General features: G+C 39.1%; 1 protein-coding gene across 10 annotated transcripts in view; it reads left to right on the top strand.

Annotated features, from left to right (window-relative positions):
* kif21a (kinesin family member 21A) overlaps positions 1 to 24,267 on the top strand; it is a 38,210-nt gene extending 13,943 nt beyond the window's left edge. Inside the window, exons 4-36 of one of the 10 annotated variants that reach the window (XM_083547329.1) lie at positions 3,650 to 3,799; positions 3,889 to 4,023; positions 4,375 to 4,545; positions 4,644 to 4,759; positions 6,449 to 6,644; positions 6,910 to 7,099; positions 7,245 to 7,308; positions 8,005 to 8,205; positions 8,632 to 8,697; positions 9,343 to 9,427; positions 9,508 to 9,625; positions 10,115 to 10,303; positions 10,433 to 10,632; positions 10,915 to 11,022; positions 11,609 to 11,677; positions 11,971 to 12,113; positions 12,222 to 12,366; positions 12,497 to 12,691; positions 12,778 to 12,879; positions 13,331 to 13,496; positions 14,006 to 14,026; positions 14,611 to 14,668; positions 14,785 to 14,839; positions 15,061 to 15,260; positions 16,315 to 16,440; positions 18,258 to 18,394; positions 18,535 to 18,709; positions 19,160 to 19,324; positions 19,506 to 19,623; positions 20,199 to 20,369; positions 20,636 to 20,835; positions 21,665 to 23,477; positions 23,543 to 24,267. In XM_083547329.1, coding sequence (XP_083403455.1) covers positions 3,650 to 3,799; positions 3,889 to 4,023; positions 4,375 to 4,545; positions 4,644 to 4,759; positions 6,449 to 6,644; positions 6,910 to 7,099; positions 7,245 to 7,308; positions 8,005 to 8,205; positions 8,632 to 8,697; positions 9,343 to 9,427; positions 9,508 to 9,625; positions 10,115 to 10,303; positions 10,433 to 10,632; positions 10,915 to 11,022; positions 11,609 to 11,677; positions 11,971 to 12,113; positions 12,222 to 12,366; positions 12,497 to 12,691; positions 12,778 to 12,879; positions 13,331 to 13,496; positions 14,006 to 14,026; positions 14,611 to 14,668; positions 14,785 to 14,839; positions 15,061 to 15,260; positions 16,315 to 16,440; positions 18,258 to 18,394; positions 18,535 to 18,709; positions 19,160 to 19,324; positions 19,506 to 19,623; positions 20,199 to 20,369; positions 20,636 to 20,835; positions 21,665 to 21,752 — 4,323 coding nt within the window. In that variant the 3' untranslated portion in view covers positions 21,753 to 23,477; positions 23,543 to 24,267. Of the gene's footprint in view, positions 1 to 3,649; positions 3,800 to 3,888; positions 4,024 to 4,374; positions 4,546 to 4,643; positions 4,760 to 6,448; positions 6,645 to 6,909; positions 7,100 to 7,244; positions 7,309 to 8,004; positions 8,206 to 8,631; positions 8,698 to 9,342; positions 9,428 to 9,507; positions 9,626 to 10,114; positions 10,304 to 10,432; positions 10,633 to 10,914; positions 11,023 to 11,608; positions 11,678 to 11,970; positions 12,114 to 12,221; positions 12,367 to 12,496; positions 12,692 to 12,777; positions 12,880 to 13,330; positions 13,497 to 14,005; positions 14,027 to 14,610; positions 14,669 to 14,784; positions 14,840 to 15,060; positions 15,261 to 16,314; positions 16,441 to 18,257; positions 18,395 to 18,534; positions 18,710 to 19,159; positions 19,325 to 19,505; positions 19,624 to 20,198; positions 20,370 to 20,635; positions 20,836 to 21,664; positions 23,494 to 23,542 lie in introns of all 10 variants that reach the window. The other 9 variants (XM_083547328.1, XM_083547326.1, XM_083547330.1 and 6 more) reach the window with 9 other exon arrangements.
* Positions 24,268 to 24,731: the final 464 nt, after the last annotated feature.

Raw genomic sequence — 24,731 nt, 5'->3', positions numbered from 1 at the left:
CATTATACAGTTAATATACGGAATTGCATGCAAGAGGTTGATGGTGGAATAATGAACGTAGGCAATGGTGTCATGACACCAGCCAGCTTTGTTTGTACTTGACTGTGTCCCCTGTACTGGCTTTGTATTTACCATGGTAACATTCTGCTTGGTGTACAGAGGCATAGCTATTTCAGGAGCTATATAATGAAGATGAGGGTTATTTACTGCATCTGTCTCACTCTCTCTTCCTCTTCTGTACATGCTCCCAAATTAATCCTTACCCAAATGTCACATTCAGCTGTTTGAAATAGGGGGGGAGCGAGGCCAAGTTCCACAGTCCACACACACACACACACACACACACACACACACACACACACACACACACACACACACACACACTCACTCACACTCTCTCTCTCTCTCTCTCTCTCTCTCGCTCGCTCTCTCTCTCTATCTCTTTCTCTCTGTGTGTGTGTTTGTGTGTGTGTGTGTGTGTGTGTGTGTGTGTGTGTGTGTGTGTGTGTGTGTGTGTGTGTGTGTATATATATATATTTATATATTTATTTTTCTTCTCAAGGGACATTAGAAATGAAGCTTGGGTATATTTTAGAGTAGGCAATGTGCAGCTTATATAGCAATACAGATTTAGTGTCCACTGAAAATTATTCGGCATACAGCCATTATTGTCTTAATAGCTGGCAACAAAAGTGAAAGGTGTCAATATTTTGTGTGAGCACCACTGTTATCCAGCACTGCCTTAATCCTCCTGGCTGTGAAATTCACCAGAGCTGCACAGGTTGTTGCTGGGATCCTCTTCCACTCCTCCATAAAGACATCTTGTAGCTGCTTGATGTTAGACACATGGTGCTTTTTCACTTTCCGCTTGAGGAGCCCCACAGGTGCTCAATAGGGTTCAGGCTGGAGACATACTTGCAAGGCAGTTGTCATCTTGGTGGTCTGTTTAAGGTGTTATTATGTTGCCATTCTGCCCAGTTTCTGAAAGGAGGGCATCATGTTTTGCCACAGTACATGTTGGATTCCATGTTTCCCTCCATAAACCACAGTTCACCAATACGAAGAGCACTCATGCAGCCCCAGAGCATAAAACTACCGCCACTACAAGATATACTAAAATGGTTGCTGAAATGTTCGGGGTGTACTCACTTTCATGAGTTTCTGTGTGTGTGTATATATATATATCAGGGCTGCAACTAATGCTTATTTTGATAATCCATTAACAGGACTATTATTTCTTTCTCTCTCTCTCTCTCTCTCTCTCTCTCTCTCTCTCTCTCTCTCTCTCTCTCTCTCTCTCTCTCTCTCTCTTGATATTCGGATAAAATAAAAATAAAATTTTTTTTTTTTGCATATTATAACTATATAAAACTCTAATTCATGGTATTTATGTGTAAAGTTCTACTTAAAAAATGCTAAATGCATTTAGAGTTTAACTATTTTTTCAAACATTTCAAAAGCTTGGTTGTTTCTTTCTGTAAAAAAAACAACAACGAGAAAAACAGCATTTAAGTATAAGGTTAAGCAATTTGTGTAAATCATTTGTATTGTTTATATTGTATTTTTATCATTTGTATTGACAAACATACTTTACAAAACCTATATAAAATACAATAAAACATTTGTTTAAAAAAAAACCCAAAACAGATTATTTGTTCAGTTGTGAAGATATAAGCATCTAGAATATATAATACATTTAATTTTGTATAATAATTAAATGATATATTCATTCATTCATTTTCTCCCGCTTATCCGTAATTCGGGTCACGGGGGCAGCAGTCTAAGCAGACCCCCGCCTTCGACTGCTGCCCAATCCTCACAGCACTGTCCCTTACGGTCCCTCCTGCAGGTGGTGAGCCCACGGGAAGGCGGCCCCACGTCACTCCGACGTCACGGACTTTGATATTTCCCTCGTAAGGGACCCCCGGAGCATAGAGGGTTAAGGGCCTTGCTCAAGGGCCCAAGAGTGGCAGCTTGGCGATACCGGGGCTTGAACCCCAGACCTTCCGATCGGCAACCCAGCGCCTTAACCGCTGGAGCCACCACTCCCCCATTAAATGATATATGCAAAAATTTAATATACAAACATTGAAAACAAGCATTTGAACGTAGTAAAGTCACAGTAAATCATGTTTGAAAACAGATACGTTACTGTTGTAGTAGACAAATGCTATAATAAGAGAATAGAACAGAGATATGCAGTAAGCTAAGAGGTCTGATAAAAAAAAAAAAAAAAAATATGCATTGGTGTACAAATGCATAATCATTCACTGACAACCACAACAGTGACTAAAAATGTGATCGTTTACTGCTGCTGTTATTTGCTGCTTTTAGATTTAGTGTTTGTTCACACTGTTTTAATTGAATCCATCACTGTCGCGATCGAGCGGATTGTGCAACCTGATGCACGTGAGTTACGACAGAACAGATCCAGTGCGACTTTCCGGAAGTTAACAAACAGTTTACACAATAGCACTTCATTAAACTACAGTAATCCCCGTTTATTGGGGTACTTCTATGCCACACAAGCTCTGCTTTGCATACTCCCATGTACAGTTTTCTTTGCTTTTCGGTTGCGTTTAATATATTGCTGTCATTCCTTGGATGACTTGGAACGCACAATTTTGCCTGCTGCTGGTTGACCATGTACTGTCTGCCATTTTCCCAAGTGTCTGTGTTATCTTATCTTACAAACCCGTAACAGCACAACTAATCGAGAACGTTGACAACGAATTTCATATCGATTATTTTAGCAACTCTTATATATGTATATGTTTATTTTATATATATATATATATATATATATATATATATATATATATATATATATATATATATATATATATATATATAAAATCAATATTTGTCTAATAACATGACAAAAACATAAATATTTAAATTAAATACAACCTACTCACCAGAGATGCAGATTTATATTTTGCACCGCTCCTCAGAGACTGTAAGTCAGTGGTCTGGAAGTGAAGAACAAACCCTTTCCCATCCTGAGACAAGCTAGCTAGCTTTGGTGTTGGCGACCTCTGTTCATGAGGTCTTTTTTTTTTTTTTTTAAATCTATTCATAAATATGTCCAAAACCAAATAAATAAATTTTTCTCCGAAGGCATAAAAAAGTTCAACTCGGCTGTATTCATGTGTACAGAGCAACAGACGTGTTTTCCAGTCTAACTTGGCTGTAACAGTTTCTCTCTGACCAACCAATCAAAAAAAAAAATGCTGACGCTATTTTGTGCCAGCTAGCTGCCCTGTGAGGTGAATTTGAAATCTGATTGGTTAAAGAAACAGAGCTAATTCTTAAGGAGACTCTGGTAAAAGAGCCAGCAGTATTGACTTTGAAGGCCCTGGGCAGATTAGATTGACATGGCAGCACATAGAGGCTGAAATCTGATTGGACAAAAAAATCTAATATCCACATACACGGGAAGCAGTGCAGCCAAAATAAACGTTACGAAATGAAGGGAATAAACTGTTGGGAATAAATTAATACAATTTCATGAAACAAATATTAAAATATATATATACACAGAGACAGAGAGAGATATTTTTTTAAGACAGTTACTACTTGTTAATGTAAAATTTATGCACATTTGTGTACAATAAAAATGTATGTGTGTGTTTTGTTGTGAATGTAGTTGTATAATGAGGAGGTTCTGGATCTCTTTGACTCTACACGTGATATGGAGTCCCGAAAACAGAAATCTCACATAAAGATCCATGAAGATGCCAGCGGCGGCATTTATACGGTGGGAGTGACCACACGCACTGTTTCTTCAGAGGCTGAAGTGAGTTTTCAGTGTTTTTTTATCTTGTTATTAGCTTATTAATTGCTTTTAATATTTTTAACGTATCTGTTTGTCCTTTATTGTTGTAGATGATGCAGTGTTTGAAGCTGGGCGCTCTTTCACGAACTACTGCTAGCACTCAAATGAACGTGCAGAGTTCTCGCTCACATGCCATCTTCACAATCCACCTGTGCCAAGTGCGCGTATGCACACCTTCAGACAATGTAAGACTCAACACCTCATTTCATAGGGTTTCGGTTTTGGTTATTTTCAAGAATGTAATATAGAATGCAAAAACTACACAATGACACATGCATTAATTTATGTAAGTCAAGTCAAGTCAAGTTTATTTCTATAGCGCTTTTCACAACAGACATTGTCTCAAAGCAGCTTTCAACAGTCAAGGTGAATGGTGTGCATTTACCTTATGAATTATATGCAGTATTTATACACTGTTTATATGGAAATATTCACACTTGGGATCAGTCACTTATCAGAGTAGCATATCATTAAGTTTCTTTGTATGTAGAGAAACATAGTCAAATTATTATTTTTCTCTCGTTTTCCTCTTTCAGAATGACAATGAGACTGATAACCGGCTGGCCAATGGCTCATCTGACATGGATGAGTTTGAGACACTAACTGCAAAGTTTCACTTCGTGGATCTGGCAGGTTCAGAACGGCTAAAGAGAACCGGTGCCACCGGGGAAAGGGCCAAAGAGGGCATTTCCATCAACTGTGGACTGGTGAGAGCTATGGCTCTAGATCAGTGAAGTCTGTGGATGTGTGAATTAGATGCAATATTTAACACTGTTTAATTCATTTCTTCATATCTGTGATGCAGTTGGCATTGGGGAATGTCATCAGTGCCTTAGGAGACAGAAGCAAACGGTCAACACATGTGCCTTACCGAGACTCCAAACTTACACGTCTTCTCCAGGATTCTTTGGGTGGCAACAGGTTGGTTTGTGATGAATACACTTAGAAAGCAATATTACACATCAGTATAAATTTATTTAGAGAGTGAAAAGTCGGTTGGACTAGATGACATACCGGTAGAAGCATGGAGGTGTTTAGGAGAGATGGCAGTGGAGTTTTTAACCAGATTGTTCAACAAGACTTTGGAAGTAAGAGGATGCCTGAGGAATGGAGAAGGAGTGTGCTGTTTACCGGTTTTTAAGAATAAGGGAAATGTACAGACCTGCAGTAACTAAAGGAAAATAAAGTAGAGCAGTTACACCATGAAGTTATTGGAAAGAGTAGTGGAGAGAGAAGAGGTGACTCTCTGTGAGCAACAGTGAGCATAAGCACCACAGACGCTTTGAGAATGTTGATGGAGAAGTATATGGAAGGTCAGAAGGAGTTGCATTGTGTGTTTTTGTGTGACAGGGTGCTGAGAGAGGAGTTATGGAATTGTATGAGGAAGTCAGGTGTGTCAGAAAAGTATGTGAGGGTGGTGCAGGACATGTTTGAGGACAGTGTGACAGCAGTGAAGTGTGCAGTAGGAACGACAGACTGGTTAATGGTGGAGGTTGGACTGCATCAAGGATTGGCTCTGAGCCCTTTCCTGTTTGCAGTGGTGATGGACAGGTTGATGGACGAGGTTAGACAGGAGTCTCAATGGACTATGATGTTTGCGGATGATATTGTGATTTGTGGTGAGAGTGGGGAGCAGGTTGAGAAGAGCCTGGAGGGGTGGAGGTATGTGCTGGAGAGAAGAGGAATGAAAGTCAGTAGGAGTAAGACAGAGTACATGTGGGTGAATGAGAGGGAGGGCAGTGGAGTGATGCGGTTGCAGGGAGAAGAGGTGGTGAAGGTGGATGATTTTAGGTACCTGAGGTCAACAGTGCAAAGTAAAGGAGAGTGTGTTAGAGAAGTGAAGAAAAGAGTGCAGGCAGGGTGGAGTGGGTGGAGAAGAGTGGCAGGAGTGATTTGTGATAGAAGAGTATCTGCAAGAGTGAAAGGGAAAGATTATATGTCTGTGGTGAGACCTGCGATGTTGCATGGTTTAGAGACAGTGGTGTTGACTAAAAGACAGGAGGTGGAGCTGGAGGTAGCAGAGCTGAAGAAGCTGAGATTTTCATTGGGAGTGATGAGGATGGACAGGATTAAAAATGACTATTAGAGGGACAGCGCATGTAGGACGTTTTGGAGAAAATGCTGAGGACGGAGCTGCCCGGAAGGAGGAAAAGAGGAAGGGCAAGTAGGAGGTTCATGTATGTGGTTAAAGAAGACATGCGGGTAGTTAATTTGAAAACGGCAGATGTAGAGGACCGAGTAGTATGGAGACGGATGGTCCGCTGTGGCGACCCCTAATGGGAGCAGCCAGAGAAGGAAGAAGTGGATGTATACATTTATTTAGCCTTTTTTGGATCTTAAGTTCATTTTGATGATCGTAAACGGCATACATAGTGGCATGTCATTGTTATTATTAGCAGTAGTAGTAGTAAATACATTATATGATATACAATGATGTAAAGGAATATTAACAAAGAAATTTATAAGATTCGGTATTTTTACAGAATTAGTAAATGTTATTATCATTTTTTTATTTAGTGCAGCTTGATAACATGATTAGAATTTGACATGCATTTTTAGAGATGAGAAGATTTGGTGTATACAGATTTTTCATTTTTGTCTGTCGTACAGCCAAACAGTGATGATAGCCTGCATAAGTCCATCAGACCGGGACTTCATGGAGACTCTGAACACGCTGAAGTATGCAAACCGAGCCCGTAACATTAAGAACAAAGTGGTGGTGAATCAGGACAAAGCCAGTCAGCAGATCAGTGCTCTAAGAACGGAGATTGCAAGGCTGCAAATGGAGCTCATGGAGTACCGTACGGTGAGAAAGCGGTGTAATTGTACACTAGGTCTACCAAAAAAAAATTATTTAGGAACGGCAATTAAAAAACACTAGTGTTACTATGCATTAAAACATATAATGTACCTGCTGAAATACTGCTAGACATGATTTAATGATTTCTTTAATGATTAGTGCTTTTCAGACTCCAGATTCCAGTGTAAACTTTCCAACGTATTGTGCTAAATTCACAGTGCTGTAGATCATGAACTCAATCGTGATGTTTGGCATGATTGTGTGTGCGCAGGGCAAGCGTATTGTTAGTGAGGATGGCCTGGAGAGCATCAATGACATGTACCATGAGAACTCCATGCTACAGATGGAGAACCAGAATCTACGTGTACGTGTGAAAGCCATGCAAGAGACAATCGACGCCCAGCGAGCCCGCCTCACTCAGATCCTCAGCGATCAGGCTAATAATGCACTTGCAAAAGCTGGTATTCTACTTGTGTTCGTGTATATGTATGTGTTTCCAGTATCCATGATGTTTAGTCATATTATAATAAGCATGTTGCTATTTCAGTTGTGTCATTATTCATTAATCCTGTGTCATATGTAAAATATAGTATGAATTGTGTGCAGGGGAAGGCAGTGAGGAAATTGGAAATATGATACAGAACTACATCAAAGAGATTGAAGAATTGAGGTAATCTTCTGTTTTAAGATGTTGCTTGGGATATTGTATATGCAGTAGTTGGAGGTGTACACCTAAAACATAGTGATATCAAGAGTGTGATTATAGGCTTTAAACAATAGAGAACACTGGAGGGTGAGAACTAACATGAGCACTGGAGTATAAGATTAGGAGTAATGTCCTTTCTACAGTCTTATACAATCATTTGAGATGATGGAACCAGGAGCTAATAAGCAACTAAGCATGCTCTCCCTGTGTCCAATCTTGGGTTGTCTGGTCTGCTCCTACCTACAAAAGCATTACATTGTAGAAGGGGATCTAAAGTTAGCTAAGCCAAATTGACACATGGTTTATACTTATTAGCTAATGTGTGTGGCTTTGCTAGTCTTATTTTTTTATTTTTTGCTTACTTAAATTTGGGTAAGGGCTTCACAGTTGGAATAGAAACTAAGCAATATGTCTGAAAAGTTGTGTTAGATTACCTAGATGCATTCAATCATTAAAGTAAAATATGCATATATATATATATATATATATATATATATATATATATATATATATATATACATACATACATACATACATACATACAAATTACATTTCGATTACAATTAGGTGTTTAAAATCACTTTATTGAATTACAGTTACTCAAGTAAGACAGTATTAATTGTGAGACCATAGCATTTTGTTTATCTTTTGATGTATTAGGGCAAAATTGCTGGAAAGCGAGGCAGTGAATGAGAATCTGAGGAAGAATCTGTCTCGAGTGTCCACTAGATCGCCTTTCTATGGAGGGTCTGCAGCTTTCTCTCTGGGTCCTGACCCATCCCAAGAGACCTCTGACATCATTGAGCTGGCTAAGAAAGATCTGGAGAAACTGAAGAGGAGAGAGAGGAAGAAAAAAAAAAGGTAACAGGGAAAGAGTGTGGAGAATAATGTGAGGCATAGTCTCTGTGTGCGAGGTGGTATGGGGAGGGGAAAGTTGTCTTGGTAACACCATCCTCTTCATGTCTCATCCTGTGAAGATGATAGTGTTCTCTGATCAGTGGGTGTGTGTGACTACTGTTGGCTGTACAATTACACCCGGGAATGTCGTCGTAATGACTATTATTATTATTACAACGTACTGTAGTAGCGCTTGCTTGTCTGCCGTTTTGGTGCTCTGATGAGTTTCCAATTAATGAAACAACAAGGGAGCTATTATGGGGTAGAATTGCAAAAGCTGAAGTGAGCTTAAGCAGTATATTACACATAGCTTTTTCCTGCTCCTCAGTCACTGATGTCCTCTTCCTTCCTCTTCTCCTCTCCCTGACCTTTGCTCTCTGACCTGTGAAGGCTCCAGCAGCTGCTGGAGGAGAGGAGAGTGGAGGAGGAAGAGGAGATGGAGGTGAAGGAAGACAGGTTTGTTTTTGTCTTACACCTACCCTCAGAGTGTCTTCCATCTGAAGTCCTCTTACCACTGACCCTGGCTTTTTTTATATATATTATTTTAAAACAGGTAGTTGCCACACTTATAGTAAACCCACCAAAAGAGTGTTTTTTATGCATGCATATTCATGGAATCTCTTATTACAGCATAATTACCTGCTTACTCATAATGTACTCATGTCTAACTGTATAAGACATGACTCTCGTTTGTTAATTTGTGGTTTGGGAACTACCTGGTAATTTGTTCACTATTGCTTTTGGTTACGTTTTCCAGAAAACAATCAACAAAAACAAGCAATTTTATTTATTTATTTATTTATTTTTTGTCTCCCTGCTTTATTTTGACCTTTTTTATTTAAGTCCTCAAGAATGCTTTGGCCTTCCTTTTTTAATCAACAATGCTGCATTTCATCTAAAATGCACCACATTTTTTTTTGTTGTTGTTGTTGTTGTTGTTTCCAGCTTCTGCACTGGATGACATATGACAAACCTAATGCTAACTATATAATACAAATGAGTAATATAAATGATTTTAATGGGATTATTATTTTATTGTATATTGTATCAGGGAACGTCTGATGTTTCTTGTAATATAATTGCATACGTGGTTGTGTCCAGTGTTGTAAAGGAAGAAATCCCTGATAATGAGCAAGAGAAGGGGAATGAGCGAGAGCAGTGTGAGCCTGCGAGTGAGGAGGCAGAGGTACAGCTCTTACACATCTTTACTCACATTGAATATTAATACCTTTGGATTATTTTTGATCATTTTGTTGTGTTCTGCAGGAGGTCCAGGAAGGCAGTGATCATGAAGAGGCTGAGGAAGAAGAGGAGGAGGAGGATGATGAGGAGTTGGAAGCTGACGAGAGTTCAGATGATTCAGACTCAGAGTTGGATGAGAAAGGTACTCTGATTTTAATCATGTTCCAGTTGATCCATCAACTTCTGTCTTCTCTGTTGTTTTTACCTGTCTTATCAACTGTCTGTGTCTAAAAGCGAAAGGTAAATCTCAGTGTGGGAAGCACAAGCCTCAGAGTGGGTGGTACAAGATCCAGGGTGGGCCTACAAAAGGCCCAGAGGTTGGCTGTACAGTAAAAAACCCTACAATCCCAGTGTGTGCAGTTTAATGTCTTAGAATGGGCACTAGAAGCCCCAGGGTGAGGACCGTACAAGAATCTGTACAGGTTTCTTAAACATGCAGCACAATATGATAGACATATTAGTGGGACTCATAAGGCAATTGTAGTATGCAATTTTGAAATCAAAAGGGAGCAAGTCCAAGTTGTTTAAACCGATTTGTTTAATTTTTTCTGTAAGATTTAAAAAAATTCTGGTCAAGGTGTCCTTTGGCAAAAAAAACCCTAATCGTTTAATGTTTGTGTGTATAAAACAGAGAACTTTCAGGCTGACCTGGCCAACATCACTTGTGAGATTGCTATTAAGCAGAAGTTAATCGATGAGCTGGAGAACAGTCAAAGACGTCTTCACACCCTCAAACAGCAATATGAGCAAAAACTCATGATGCTGCAGAGTAAAATTCAGGACACTCAGCTGGAGAGAGATCGTGTACTGCAAAACATGGGTAAGGGGATGCCACAGGACAAGCATTACACTTCCCATAATGCTACTATAAGGTATACATCTAGGTTTATAGTATAGAGATAGTTATGGCTGCTGTTGGCATATATTTGTGTGGGGTTGTTTTTTCCAGGCTCCGTAGAGTCCTGTACTGAGGACAAGGCGAAGAAAATAAAGGCAGAGTATGAGAAGAAACTAACCGTCATGAACAAAGAACTGCAGAAACTGCAAGCTGCCCAGAAAGAACACGCTCGCCTGCTCAAGAACCAGTCGCAGTATGAAAAGCAGCTTAAGAAACTCCAACAGGAAGTCGTGGAGATGAAGAAAATCAAAGTACAGCATCATTTGATTTTAACAACAATATAGTTATGTGACATAGCGCTAAATATACAACTGATTATTAGTCTTACAATAGTCTGAATAGGATCTAGCTAAACAGTGTTCAGAAGCTATAGAGAACAAAACAGCACCATCCAGTGGTCAGATGTCTTCTAAAATAAATTTATGGATAAACATTTGTGTTATACACATTTCTCTTCCATATTACTTCCCTTTAGTACCTCAAGGCTAACCTCATTGATGTTTACTGACAGACTCTGTGTTGACCGTTGCTAGGTGCGTCTGATGAAGCAAATGAAGGAGCAGCAGGAGAAAAACCGTCTGACAGAGTCACGCAGGAACCGTGAGATTGCCACACTGAAGAAGGACCAGCGAAAACAGGAGGTGATGCATGCATGTATTCATATATTGAACACTTCTCAACTCAACATTTTATATATATTTATGAGGCTGACCATTGCATTTTTTCAAGACAAGCATACAACGTTGTGGATGAGTTTTATTTATCCTCTCATAAAATCATGTACATTTATGGCATTTGGCAGATGCCCTTTTCCAGAGCGACTTACAAAATGCTTTAAAGTCTATAGCAATAAATATATTGTGGCCACAATCAGGATATGTTTAGATTTCACATGAAGATGTCACAGTGTGCTAAGCTATCCAGAATGCAATGCAAATCCATACATGAGTCAGTTCATTTTAGGCTCCACAGTGTAAAATATCTGGGAATTTTAGTGCATTGGTATTGGATGAGGGTGGTATAATTTGCATATTTATGCATATTCATAGATCCTTGCATTCCTTATGAAAGTGAAGGTATAAAAATGGTTTGGATGCATTTTAGTAGGTTTTAGTCAATTCAAAAAAATTGATTATATATTTAAAATGATTCTTAATAGTAAAAATGCATGTTCAGCGCTGATTTAAGAGTTAATGAGCTTTCTGCTTTGTGCTCTCTGTACTGCAGCACCAGCTGAAACTGCTTGAGGCCCAGAAGAGGCAGCAAGAGCTCATACTGCGCAGGAAGACTGAGGAGGTACAGCATACACACACACACACGCACCCACAAACACACATGCACAGACACACACGTTTTTCTTACTATCCACTGGACCACTGATGCAAGTGACTGATTTAACTTAAAACCTAAATTGACCTTAATGCCCAAAAATATTTAGGCTTTTTATAAAAAGTTTTGTAAAAAAAAAAAAAAAAAAAAAAAGAATATATGAAAGCAATCGTCAATTGACAAGCCAAATTACTCCATTATACACACACCGACACAAACACACACACCAAGTAATAACTGGATGTTGATGTGCTCATTAGGTAACTGCTCTGAGACGGCAGGTTCGGCCTATTTCAGGAAAGATGACCAGAAAAGTTCTCCTACCAGAGAATGTACAGGACTCTGCCCACAGAATGCCCAGCACACGCACACACACAGGATCAGGAGCTCCGAACGGAACGAGGTACTTATTATAAATCTGCATATACAGTGTATCTAAATAAAGCCATACAGCATGTAAATATATGTTTTGAGGTCATACCTTTAATAGCAGCTGTATGCTCTTCAACAGACTGTACCATCGCAGACCTGTAGGGATTTACTCTACTCGTATAGCACGGGTCAAATGGCAGAGTCTGGAGCGCCGCATCTCCGACATCATCATGCAGCGCATGACAATCTCCAATATGGAGGCAGATATGAATCGCCTTCTCAAGGTGAAAAAAAAAGAGTATAATCTGTTTCATAAGCTGTTTTTATGACCTAAACATTAAAATTAAACATGCTAGAGCAAAACAACACAAAGCAGATGTGGCAGTGAAGCAGCCATGTGCATTGTCCCCATAGCAAAGAGAGGATCTTACACGGCGTAGAGACAAGCTAAACAGGAAGAAGGAGAAGATGACCACCGATAGCCCTGAAGCTGAAAAAGCTGTGCAGTCTCTGAACGAGGAATTGGAGTCCCTTTTAGCAAATATCGACTACATTAACGACAGCATTGCTGACTGCCAGGCCAACATCATGCAGATGGAGGAGGCGAAGGTATGTTATATAATTGCAAAAAAATAAATGATTCCAATAGGAAACAATATTGATCATTAGAATAGAGCATGTGTATTTGTGTGTAGGAAGAGGGTGAGACGATGGATGTTTCAGCTGTGATCAGCTCCTGCACCCTTTCGGAGGCTCGTTTTCTTCTGGATCATTTCATGTCCATGGCTATCAATAAGGTACAAAAATTATACTGTAAATGCAAACATTTTGTGGGAAATGCATTCATCTTATTTTTGGGGGATGATACAGCTATGTTTGAGTAGGAGATCAAAAGTGACCATGTTGTTTGTGTGTAGCCAGATTGAGAGTAATGGGGAATCCATCCCAAACTTACACACAATTATATCCATTTATGTTCAAAGAGTTAAATTGAAAAACCCTTCAGCAGAATATTTACGCATAAAGATGCTTTGGTACTTGTAATCTAAGTATGCTTTGCTTTTATTAAAATCACTGTCAAGTTTCAGACAAAAAGACACATATCTTACAGTTGACTCTTTGACCCTGTTCAATTGCATCTATATAATAACTTTTCTGGATGGCTGTATGTCCTTCTGCTACTTTCATAGTGTTAGATTAATAGATTGCACATTCAGATAAAGTTGAAGTCTGTATCCACTGTCACAGGGACTACACGCGGCCCAGAAAGAGTCTCAGATTAAGGTGATGGAGGGCCGACTCAAGCAGACTGAGATCAACAGCGCCACTCAGAACCAACTGTTATTCCATATGCTGAAGGAGAAAGCAGAGTTTAACCCGGAGCTGGATGCACTTCTTGGGAATGCTCTGCAAGGTGAGTCTCTCTGCCAATAAAGACTCTTCAAAGATCCGCAGCCGCTCTGCCCAGTCCTTTCATTCCTACATGACTTCTTGCTATAGTGTACACTCATTTAAATGTATAAATAATATTCTAGTGTGTATTTTATTTTGACTCGATGACTGTGTTGTGCTTACAAGTTTTAAATAAGATGCCAATGCTATGTGAAATATTTCATTCAGCAAGGCTGGTCAGAACAGCACACTGCATGAACTGACCCACTGAATGGTTTGATTATAACCCTGAACAGATGCTGAAATAAAAATTAGCTTGAAGAATCAAATCTTTTTTTTTTTTTTTTTTTTTTTTACAATGTGACATCGGTTAGTCTTTAACAGCATCTCTTCAGAAGCATTAGAGTGTGGTGCTTAATTTTTGTGTTGGATTGATTTTATTTATGTTTGTGTGTTACAATTGGGGGGAATGTGTTTTTGATTTGTGTCTTGCCTTTTCTTTTGTTCCCCCTCTTGCCTGAATTGAAACAGAGCTAGGTAACATGTCTGTGGGTAAGTATCGGATGCCATCCTCCTTGTACTGCGTTCAGAGTGCATGGTTTTTTTTTTACGTTAAACTAACCAAAGCCTAGCAGTTCCATCTGCAGGTGCATGAGGCGTGCTGCTGTGAGGCTTAACTTCATCCCCCCCCCCCCCCACTCCTCCTTTTCTCCCTTCTCCATACCAGTGGCTCTTACATGTGCTTCAACCTCAGTTAATCACGCATTAACCATTAGTATAAGCTGAAAGCCCAGACCCATGACAGGCAAAAAAAAAAAAAAAACTTCCATATTCACATTTGATTTTCACCTAATGCCTTTTATGCTCCTTGAGACATGTCTTGGAGTTCCCTTGCTCTGAAACTTGGACATCATAGCTTCACGACACTGAGGCATGGCGACACTGAACTCATATTATCCTCATTTGCTTTTTCTGTGAAAATAATACATAGCTCAACTAAGATTTATTTACCAGTTCTCCTAACTCAAGATGGGGGTGACTACTGCAACTACTGAAATCCAGTAAAACATCTGGAGTGGATAAAATATGCAGGCATGTATACATTTTGACCACTATTTTGTTTTTATCCTGTTCAGAGAATGAAGATGACAGTAGCAGTGATGAGTCGACACAGAGTCCTGCAGCAGATGGGAAGTAAGTCAACAATCAAACAATACAAAATTAAAAAATTCAACTGCATTTAAAATATTTTAATGTCTTGGTTTTAATTTAATGAGTGAAACGTTCTCATTCACTCTGCCATGCTGCAGCACCATGGCCACTGATCTCATGAAGCTCTGTGGAGAGACCAAGACCAGGAGTAAGGTAATTTTTCTGGGAGTCTCTAATTGCCTTCATTTATCAAGGTCAGTGAGTCTCATAGAGGTAAGGCAAAGGGGAATGGACTACTCCATTTTTTTTTGTACAGTATCTATACATCTATAACTCCCTAACTCCCTTCTTCTTATCTCAGTTGATGAGTCACCGGCTGATGATCTCATTTGAGTTTACACAGTTTAGATAATTGTTTGGCTTTGTTTATGCAGGCTCGAAGAAGAACTACCACACAAATGGAGTTGCTCTATGCGAACAGCTGTGAGCCTGGCCTCGATACACCCAGTGGGGAATTCACCAGCCCTCTCCACCCGATGGCTGAAACTCCAGAGGGCACAGACGAGTCTTTGAGTAGTACGCTTAGGGACTACATGCTCCCTGGTTCTGCCTTGTCCTCGAGAATGGGTGGCATGTAAGTCAGGGAGCAATCTAACAATTCAGTATATGCATGCACCTGGACTGCTCTTGCTTAGCTTTCTGTTTGCCCGAAGCATTTATCTAGCACCTGTGCTTTTCCAGTGCTTTCCTCATGCTTATTACCTCTATGCCATGATTTATTTTTGGAGTGCCACCACCATTACTTTTTAGCAAGGTCTTTCTTAAGCTGAAGTGTTGAATCAGGGTTGAATCAAGGCAAAATTTCTACAGGACTAAAACCGACAATTTACTTCAGAATTTGGATCGTCAGCATTTCATTTTAGTACCAAGTATTGTAGCCTAAAATGGTACTATAGCACAAAAAAAAACTATTTTCGTTTGTATCTGCTTGCAATTTTTGCTGACATTAGTAAACATGTTAGTCCTTTAAACCCCATAACTCAGACTAAGATAATAGTTATCGAGGATGGATGAATAAAAGAAGTAGATGCATCACACAGAACCATTTACTCTCTCATGTTTATGTTTATGTTTATGTATTGCAAGCTTCTGAGAGTGAAAATGTTTTGTTGAGTTCTACAGAATCCCAGAGAGTCCCAATGCTCACCTCTACATTTTTTTACACCGTGGAAACTAATAGTTTGCATAAATTTGTAGAGTAAGTTTTTCTTTAATACATTTTAGATGTGTCAGTGGCCCTAGAAAGAATTTAAAAAACATTTAAATTGTATTCAATTACAATGTAAGTATCAGTTCATAATTGTATGTTGTGTTAGTCTCCTCATTTCTGGTTTGATCACCAAGCATTCTCAAGTTCACTTAAAAGTGGACTACATACATTAGTCAACAGGTGTACACACTGTATGAATTTCTGGCCCGGCTCTGCACCCTGCATAATTTGACTAATTTATAGGCATAATACAACAATTATTAAATCGTTTTAAACAGGTAACAGGTTGGTACATTTGTTTTGTTTTGCATGCTGGCCTCCCTGTCCCTTTTATGTTTTTTGTTTTTTTATGTTCAGTGGGTGCTTGTGTTTTATTTTATGTTTCTGTCTTTTACGTCATTAATGGAACTAAAACTAGAAACTCTGGCTCCAGACCTGGGGGGCTGGAAAAGAGAGTGCCGGAAGCGTCACCTCTCACCCGCAGGAAGACCTATGACAAGGGACAAGCAGCAGCCGACAGGGCTAAAGCGCAGGAGATCAAACAGTAAGATTAAGCACCATCCTACTGGCTGGAGGACAATTCTGCTCCCTCTGCCTGTGTGAGCTATTTTTTCTGTCAGTGATCTGCCTCATTTGGTGGGCCAGAGAGCAGTGCACACAGCAGAAACTCAATTTGGAACTGTTTGACTAGCGTTTTTCTCCTTAACCATTTTCCCTGCTTTTGAAGAAAGCATGCTGGTTTGCTGAGCCGACGTTGCCTGGTGTGAGCAATCCTACACTGAATGTCTGACAGTCTAGTCTGAAATCAGTAAAGGGCTTAATTTCCAGTGAGCACCACATTGTTCCATTAATAGCACAGTGTGTTTTTAGGATAAATTGGTGTCTGATTGGTGGCCACAGATATTTATACTCTTTATACACATGTCCATGGAATTTAAAATGGGTAGCTCTGAACATTCAGTGTTTAACTTACCCCAAAACAAATCTTTACCTTATTTAACTCTAATACCTAATCCTGCCATAACATGCTATAAACTGCACTATACCTGCTTCCAGAACAGAGACCCAGCTTGAGCTAATGTTACGTGGCTGGAGGTTTGTGCCCTGGTTTTCTTTCTTTAGCAATAGGAGTTAGAATCCAGACTGAATCTGAGTATGATGTGCCCCCTCACAGTATCAAGGATTAGACATGGCACATAGTCTGGTTGATTGCGTGTGTCTGGCTTGCTGCTTGAAAGCAGCATTCAGGACAAGCAGGATATTTTCATGGTTCATATGATTAAAGCCTCAGCAAAAGCAGTGCGCAGAAAAGCCAGAGTACTGCTTCAACTTTACAGTCAGTCAAAGTGCTCATGAGTTGCACAACAGAAAAACATTCATCTTGTTTGGGGATATCATGAGTCCAAACCAAATGATGCCTTATGACGTCCAGAGCCCAGGAGAGCAAAACTGAGTGGGAGGGGTGGTGTACACTTCCCCCCTGTCAACCAGAGCAACATAATTATTAATTGTGGCTAATTGAACTCACGGAAGTATTGTGGAAGAGTGCTGTTTGCTCTGAGTGTGTAATGCAGCTTGAGCAATAGGTGAGAAAAGTTGAAGTGACTAGGAGAAAGATTGTATAAGCTTTAATTACTAGCTGTTGTATAATGAGAAGAGCTAGCTGGTGGAAAGGAATTGTTAAATGAGTAAATTGGGAAGGAAGACAAATTTTCAGTAGCTTCAGTTTAAATGCAAAATGTACAAAAATTAACATTGAAGATATACAGTATACAATATATAAAAGTAAGACATAAATAACTATGTATACATTAATGTGCATAGAATAACTGTGATAATATTGCAGCACTATACATAGATTAAGATTACAGCATAAACAGTGATCTCATATATTGGCACACAGCAAAACAATTGAAACAATCCTTCATATTTCAAGATTAAAGACATGCATAAGATTATTTGGATTATCTCAAACACTTATTTATGTTATTCATGTATTTGAAAGGAATCCACGAAGGACCCACTGACTAGTAAAATGGTTCTTCCTTTAAATTAGCATAAATTCAGGACCCAGGACAGAGGTTGGCTCTATTTTATAAGATAAAGGTCTGGTTGTTGTCATATTAAACTGTAAATCTGTCAGTTCATTTTATTTATTTTTTATGTTGCAGCATGTGGCTGAACTACTGAACAGTGGTGCATGTTATATCCCTGCATGTTCTGTTATAGAATAATCTTCACAGACCACCATATTAAAATGATGGCTGTTGTTTGCATGGATAAACACATGCAAAATGAATGAATCGCTTGCTGTGGAATGAAATCAGCTCCACTCTTACAGTTTGTATGTGTGTTTCCCAGAGGAGTGATAAACCCAGTACCTGCATCGAAGAGCAATCGCGGCGGTACTCTGCAGTGTGTGCATGTGGCTGAGGGCCATAGCAAAGCTGTGCTGTGTGTGGACTCCACTGATGATCTCCTATTTACTGGATCTAAAGGTCTGACTTATGTCTATGGCTCCCGTTCTGATGGCTTCAGTCCTTTTAACTTTTGTTTTGAAAAAATTATTTTATTTCTATGTACCTTCTAAGTTTGTCATATTTCTTTGATCCGTGCATTGTCTGGTTTTTACCTTCAGATCGCACGTGCAAGGTGTGGAATCTGGTGACTGGGCAGGAAATCATGTCTCTCGGTGGCCATCCTAACAACGTTGTGTCGGTACGTTATAGCTCCAGCATGGTCTTTACAGTCTCCACCTCTTACATAAAAGTGTGGGACATCCGCGACTCTGCAAAGTGCATCCGCACCCTCACGTAAGTAAATAAAGGTTGAATCTAAAATCTTAAAATATGATCAGTAGGGAAATCTAAATTTAATGAACTTACGGAGAATCATAGCTCTTAGAGCTTGCTGACACTGCAAATATTAAGTACAAAAATATCCCTTCTAGAGTAATTAAAAGCGATAGGAAAATCTCTTTGATTCCTATTTGTGCAATACTAGTACTATAATTTAATTACAGTATAATGGTGGTGATAGGGAAGATAATAATGTAACACACATTCACACACATTTGATATATTCCACATGGTTTCAATAATTTAGAATTTTGGCCTTTAGCAAGAGGGATTCTAAAAACTTATAGATTCACAGGTATTAAATAGGATTCATGTCTACTTAAGTGCCAAATGCTATTAGAACAGACTGAACTGAACAAAGCATGCACCATTATGTAAATCATAACATTTTCTTTTCTTTCTCAGATCCTCTGGTCAGGTGAGCACAGGTGATGCATGTGCTGGCAACACCAGCCGCACAGTGACTACAGCTGCTGGAGAAAACCAGATCAACCAGATTGCCCTCAACCCTACAGGCACAGTGCTGTATGTGGCAGCTGGCAATTCTGTCCGCATGTGGGACCTCAGAAGGTACACGCTCTTAGATTATGAACCCTAAACATTCTACAGATGCATATGTTTTAATACATTTGAAAACATAAGCAAAAAAACAACACAATATGCCCTATTATTGTGAGTCTTAACATTGTTAAGAAGTTGAAGTTGGTGGCAGAACTGTAATACATTTTCTTTCTTTTCTTGCTGTCTTAAGGTTTGTATCATCAGGAAAACTTACAGGTCATCTAGGCCCAGTCATGTGTTTGACTGTGGATCACTCTGGCAGTGGCCAAGATCTGGTCATCACTGGCTCTAAGGATCACTATATCAAGGTGTGTGTCTTGCCAGCTATGTGGGTGTATTTTACAATACCTGAAAAACTTTTAATAACACCTAATTATCAGTTAGGAAACTGTTAGTTTGTTCAATTGTTTGATACATTATACAACATTATACAGTGATGAAAAAGGGCTATTTTATGAAAGTTCTATACTGCTATGTTATGTTATACATTATATAGTAAGAATATAAATCATAACATTTGGCTGATTTTAAAGTTACAATTTATACATTATTCAATTATAAATATATCAATTTAAATGTTCTAGTAGTTCCTCTTAAAACAGCACATTCACCTTTCATTATGTGAATGCCTGACTAAGTACTTCTGAAGATTTGCTCTGCCAATAGCTGCGTAAACCTACAGACTTTTTCATTTTTTAAATACATAATATAAAGGACGTCTACAGCCTCCTGCAAAGTTTACTTTCTTAATTAATGACTTAATTATTGTACTTAATTAATTGATAACCAATAGCTGGCGTGTTCATCAAGGGGATCTATTTCTGTTGAGAAAGAATTGCAAAATAAATGACAAATTTTTCACCTAACTGTTGCATATTTGTAGATGTTTGATGTAACAGAAGGAGCTCTAGGCAGCATCAGTCCTACGCACAACTTCGAACCTCCGCACTACGATGGCATTGAGTCGGTGGTGGTGCAGGGAGACTGTCTATTCAGTGGCTCCAGAGACAATGGAATAAAAAAATGGGACCTGGCTCGCAAAGACCTACTGCAGGTAAGTAGGATAAATCGAAAAGTCGCCTGCTGCAGGCTAGAGAGCAGATATTGTTCATTCATGCAGTAAGTGAATTCTACCAAGGCTGCATTGATAATCAATAAAACAGCTGAGAGTGAAAGGGAGTGTTATTTTGACATGCTTCCTTTATATAAGTGCAAGTATTAGTTAGCAAAAGTGAATTAAGCGTGTGTTTGTGTGTGTGTGTGTGTGTGTGTGTGTGTGTGTGTGTGTGTGTGTGTGTGTGTGTGTGTGTGTCTGAGCAGCAAGTTCCTAACGCTCACCGGGACTGGGTGTGTGCGCTGGGCCTCGTGCCAGGTTCTCCTGCCCTGCTGAGTGGCTGTAGAGGAGGAGTGTTGAAGCTCTGGCACAAGGACACACTGAGCGCTCTCGGAGAACTCCGGGGACACGAGAGTCCTATCAACAGCATCTCTACAAACAGCAGCTTATTGTTTACCGCATCAGAGTGAGTAACCAACCAGCATATAGTACACACACAAACACACACACACACACACACACACACACACACACACACACAGGAGAAATTTAAATATTATTTCCCCTTTAAACTATATTTTTGCATTTAATGGAAAATAATCAACATTTAGCAAAAATTCAATTTTACAATATTTAAAAAAGTGAAAAGGGATACTAAAATGTTAATTGCTAGTCGTTTGAAACAGGGATTGGTTGGAGTCATATAATTCATATAATTCATATAATGTGTTTACATTTTAAATGAATTTTTATAGGCCATTTTAACCTGTTGGTCTTTGGCACAGATTTTAGGACTCACAGGTGAAAATGCCCTACCTAACTTTAAATGTTAACAGTTCCGAATAAAAGTGGGTTACATACACAATTTAAACATCTTTTAAAAAAAAAACACTTTTATCAAAGTTGATATTGCTTAAAAAGATAATGAGTTATAGAAAGTTATAGATGATGAAGTACCGTAAAAAACTTTTTTCATCATACATAAATACATGAAATCAGTAATGTAGCAATCCAGAAATGTAATGGTTTAAAAGCCACATGTCTCGTGAGTTTAAATTCAATGAAGACATCATCGAAAATTAGATTCCTACAAACATTTATCTGAGACTATGTACCCACAACAGGAAGAACATATAGTATATTGTGAATATTAAACATTTTAACAGAAAGCTATTGGAGTTTAGTTATGAATGTACATGTGAGTTGCTAAAATAGCAATAGAATTTATTTAGGATGGGTCTGCAAGACAATATTTGCGCAATAAGCCTGTTTTCTGTTTTGCCCTGCCTGTGCAGTGATCGAACGGTGAAGATCTGGCGTGCAAGAGGAGGTCTGGACAGCACTGACATGACTGACATTACTGATGAACCTGGCAGCAACTGACTGTACTTTCACATCTCATGTGGCTAACTTCCCATTGTGCTCTGCCCTCACCTACTAAAACAGGACCCCTGATGTATACCATCACAGAAGATTAATGTCTGAATAAAAGTGGATGTAAACAGACTGGAAGCTGCTGCGTCACCACGGCCACTTTTCTTGTATGGTCTCAAAATGTGTCTTAATAACCCGTCAATGCTATGGAAGATAGCTAAAGCAAATCTCAGTACCGAAATAGATTCTCCTTTAGATTCTGCAGCTTCTCCCTTTTCATCTTGATTTACCCACTGGGAGAACTGCTGCTGCACTGTGTTTAGTTGGATGTGAGGAAAGAAAGGAACCGGACTGTCTGTAGCTGGCTTCAGTAGGCCGGTTCTCCGAGCTCAATATGAACTCGTGCTTCTAGATCTTTGCACAAGCACTGGGCGCTTTACACACATGATGCATACTGAATAGCTGAAGCTTTGCATTATGTGAACTAATTGGAATCACCATGCCTTTAAATTTGTCTATATGTTTGAGTCTGGAAATCATTGGTGACCAAAGTGTGGAGCTCAGCTGCACTACAATCATTAACTTATTAACAAATCCAGTACTTATGCATTCTCAAGATACAGAATGTTTCTCTCTCCTTCTCTCTTTGTCTTAAGCCCTATTCAAACTGGATCTGTATTACCCGTTTAACTACTTTAATCCATTTGCTTACTGTCCTAAAGATACTGTTAAAATTAAGTTAAAATAGTCTTAACTGATAGAGAGATTCCTCCACCATGATGAACATGCTGATCAAGCACATTAGATCTTTAGTGATACGAGTCCTCTGGGTAATATAATAACTAAACCCTAGAAGAATGCGATGTTATTCTTATTGGGTATTGTGCCTGTGGCATAAATCTGACATCGACTCCAAGGATATGACTTCAGTCCTGATTATCTATCGTAATTAAGGATAAGAAATTTGCCCACTGTGGGACGAATAAAGGTATATCTTATCCTAATAACATAGTAATATAATCGTGAATAATCAAATCTTTTACATTTACATTACTGAACCTACATTAATGAAACAAGTCTGTCTCACTATGCCTTTATTCAAGCTTTCACACAGCTCTTGTGTTCAATGTTTTTGCTGCCTTCTTGTTAACAAGTGGCTGAAGTCGTTCTCTCTTTGACACTTAGATACACTGACTAGTTCCTGTACTGTGTGTATGTATGTATGTGAATATGTACATACACGAGGAGTGCAGTGGAGTACTGTGTGTGAGTGTACATAACCACCTGCTTTTGTTTCTGTCACATTCATCGTTCATCTGTGGCATAAATACATATATATATAGCCTGAGTGTCCTAGATGTATAAAGTTACCATATATAACAATCATTTTCTTAGCCTGTAGCAAACTAAAGAAATGGGAAATCCTTGGCTTATAATCAGAAACAGTAGAGCAGGATTTGAGAAAGATGATTAGAAATGACTTTGCAGTGTATCAGCTAAAATCTTCTTTTAGTGTGGGAGACAACTGTGATGGTTTGAGTGATTTTGCACACTGAATGTGTTTATGATGTTTTTTTGGTAGATTTGTAGCAGAATGATGTGTTAGCAAGCTTAATGTCAGATGCCACATAAATGCCATCTGTCAAAATCCCAAGCTACTGTGTTTGTGTGTGTGTGTGTGTGTGTGTGTGTGTGTGTGTGTGTGTGTGTGTGTGTGTGTGTGTGTGTGTGTGTGTGTGTGTGTGTGTGTGTGTGTGTGTGTGTGTGTGTGTGTGTGTGTGTGTGTGTGTGTGTGTGAGTTAAAGCTGTTGTGGGCATTTGTGTGGCCCAAGCCAGAGCTTTGGATTGGAGTCGTTCCTAACCCTTGTATGATCTCTGCAGCAGTAAACCATTTTGTCCACTGGAGGGAGATCCTATATTTCTGGTCCTCTAACACTTTAGATTATCTCATAAACTCTACTATACCTAATATTTGTGTTGTGAATCTGCCTTATACTTGAAGAATCAGCTCTGTGGACACATTTGTTCTTTTGAAAGAATCTGTTATTTGATTCATCAGTGTGCACGTGCGTGTCTTTCGTCTCACTTGGCTCTCAATATTATTATATCATGGCTGCACCTGAGTTCAGGACAGCGTAGTGGCTGAATAAAAGGCTAGACTGTCATTCTATGCCGAGTGCTCCTTCTATGGCTTAGTCCTCATAACAAAGCATGAACATCATGGCGAAGGTTAAATATTTATCACCTCGATGCACTTGTGACAATTTTATTCTCTTTGAAGACTTTTTTTTTTCATTCCTGTCTGTAAGGCAATGGCAAAATGCACCTGAACGAACAACAAGGTTTACTCATCTGTTAAATTATTTATGATGAAAGTATAAAAGGCATTTTCTCTGGTAGAAGTTGCTGTCAAAGTTGTCTCATCATTTCTGCATTTTTTTTAAAACTTTTGTGCATTCTTGGCATTTTGGCTCGTACTACTCTAAGTTTCCTTTGCAGTTCTGAATAAAACATGGAAAAATGATTAATGCGTCAGTCTGTTCCATTAATTCCACACCATTCATATGCAAAAAACTGTCTACTGTAAAGTCTGGCAAGCTGTTCTTGCCTATGGGTGACCACAGGCATCTCCCCGGTGTCATTCATTAAGACTCATAAGCATGCACGTAAGCTATTAGGAATCCTCGATTCGTTAGTGAATGATTTTAGGCCAATGATCAACTCTCATTTGTCTGATTACTCTCAGTTGGAGTTTTTGCGTAACATTTCAATAAACTGCCAGTGAATCCTTCATTAACATTTAGATTGCGCTTGCCATGCTAATCTAGGATCTGATTACAAGTGAACAGAAATCACAAAGCTTGACTCTGCTCATAACTCATAGAAACCATGAAGCTCTCAGTGGCTTTGTGCGGTAAAAATGATGTCACCTGATGTCCATGTGGAGGTCAGAAAAAGGTTTTCTTTCAGTGGTGATTACTGGGGCAT

This window comes from Silurus aristotelis, assembly GCF_946808225.1.
Source record: "Silurus aristotelis genome assembly, chromosome: 7".
In the NCBI taxonomy this organism is placed as follows: domain Eukaryota; kingdom Metazoa; phylum Chordata; class Actinopteri; order Siluriformes; family Siluridae; genus Silurus; species Silurus aristotelis.
This window is presented reverse-complemented; position numbering and strand designations above follow the sequence as displayed.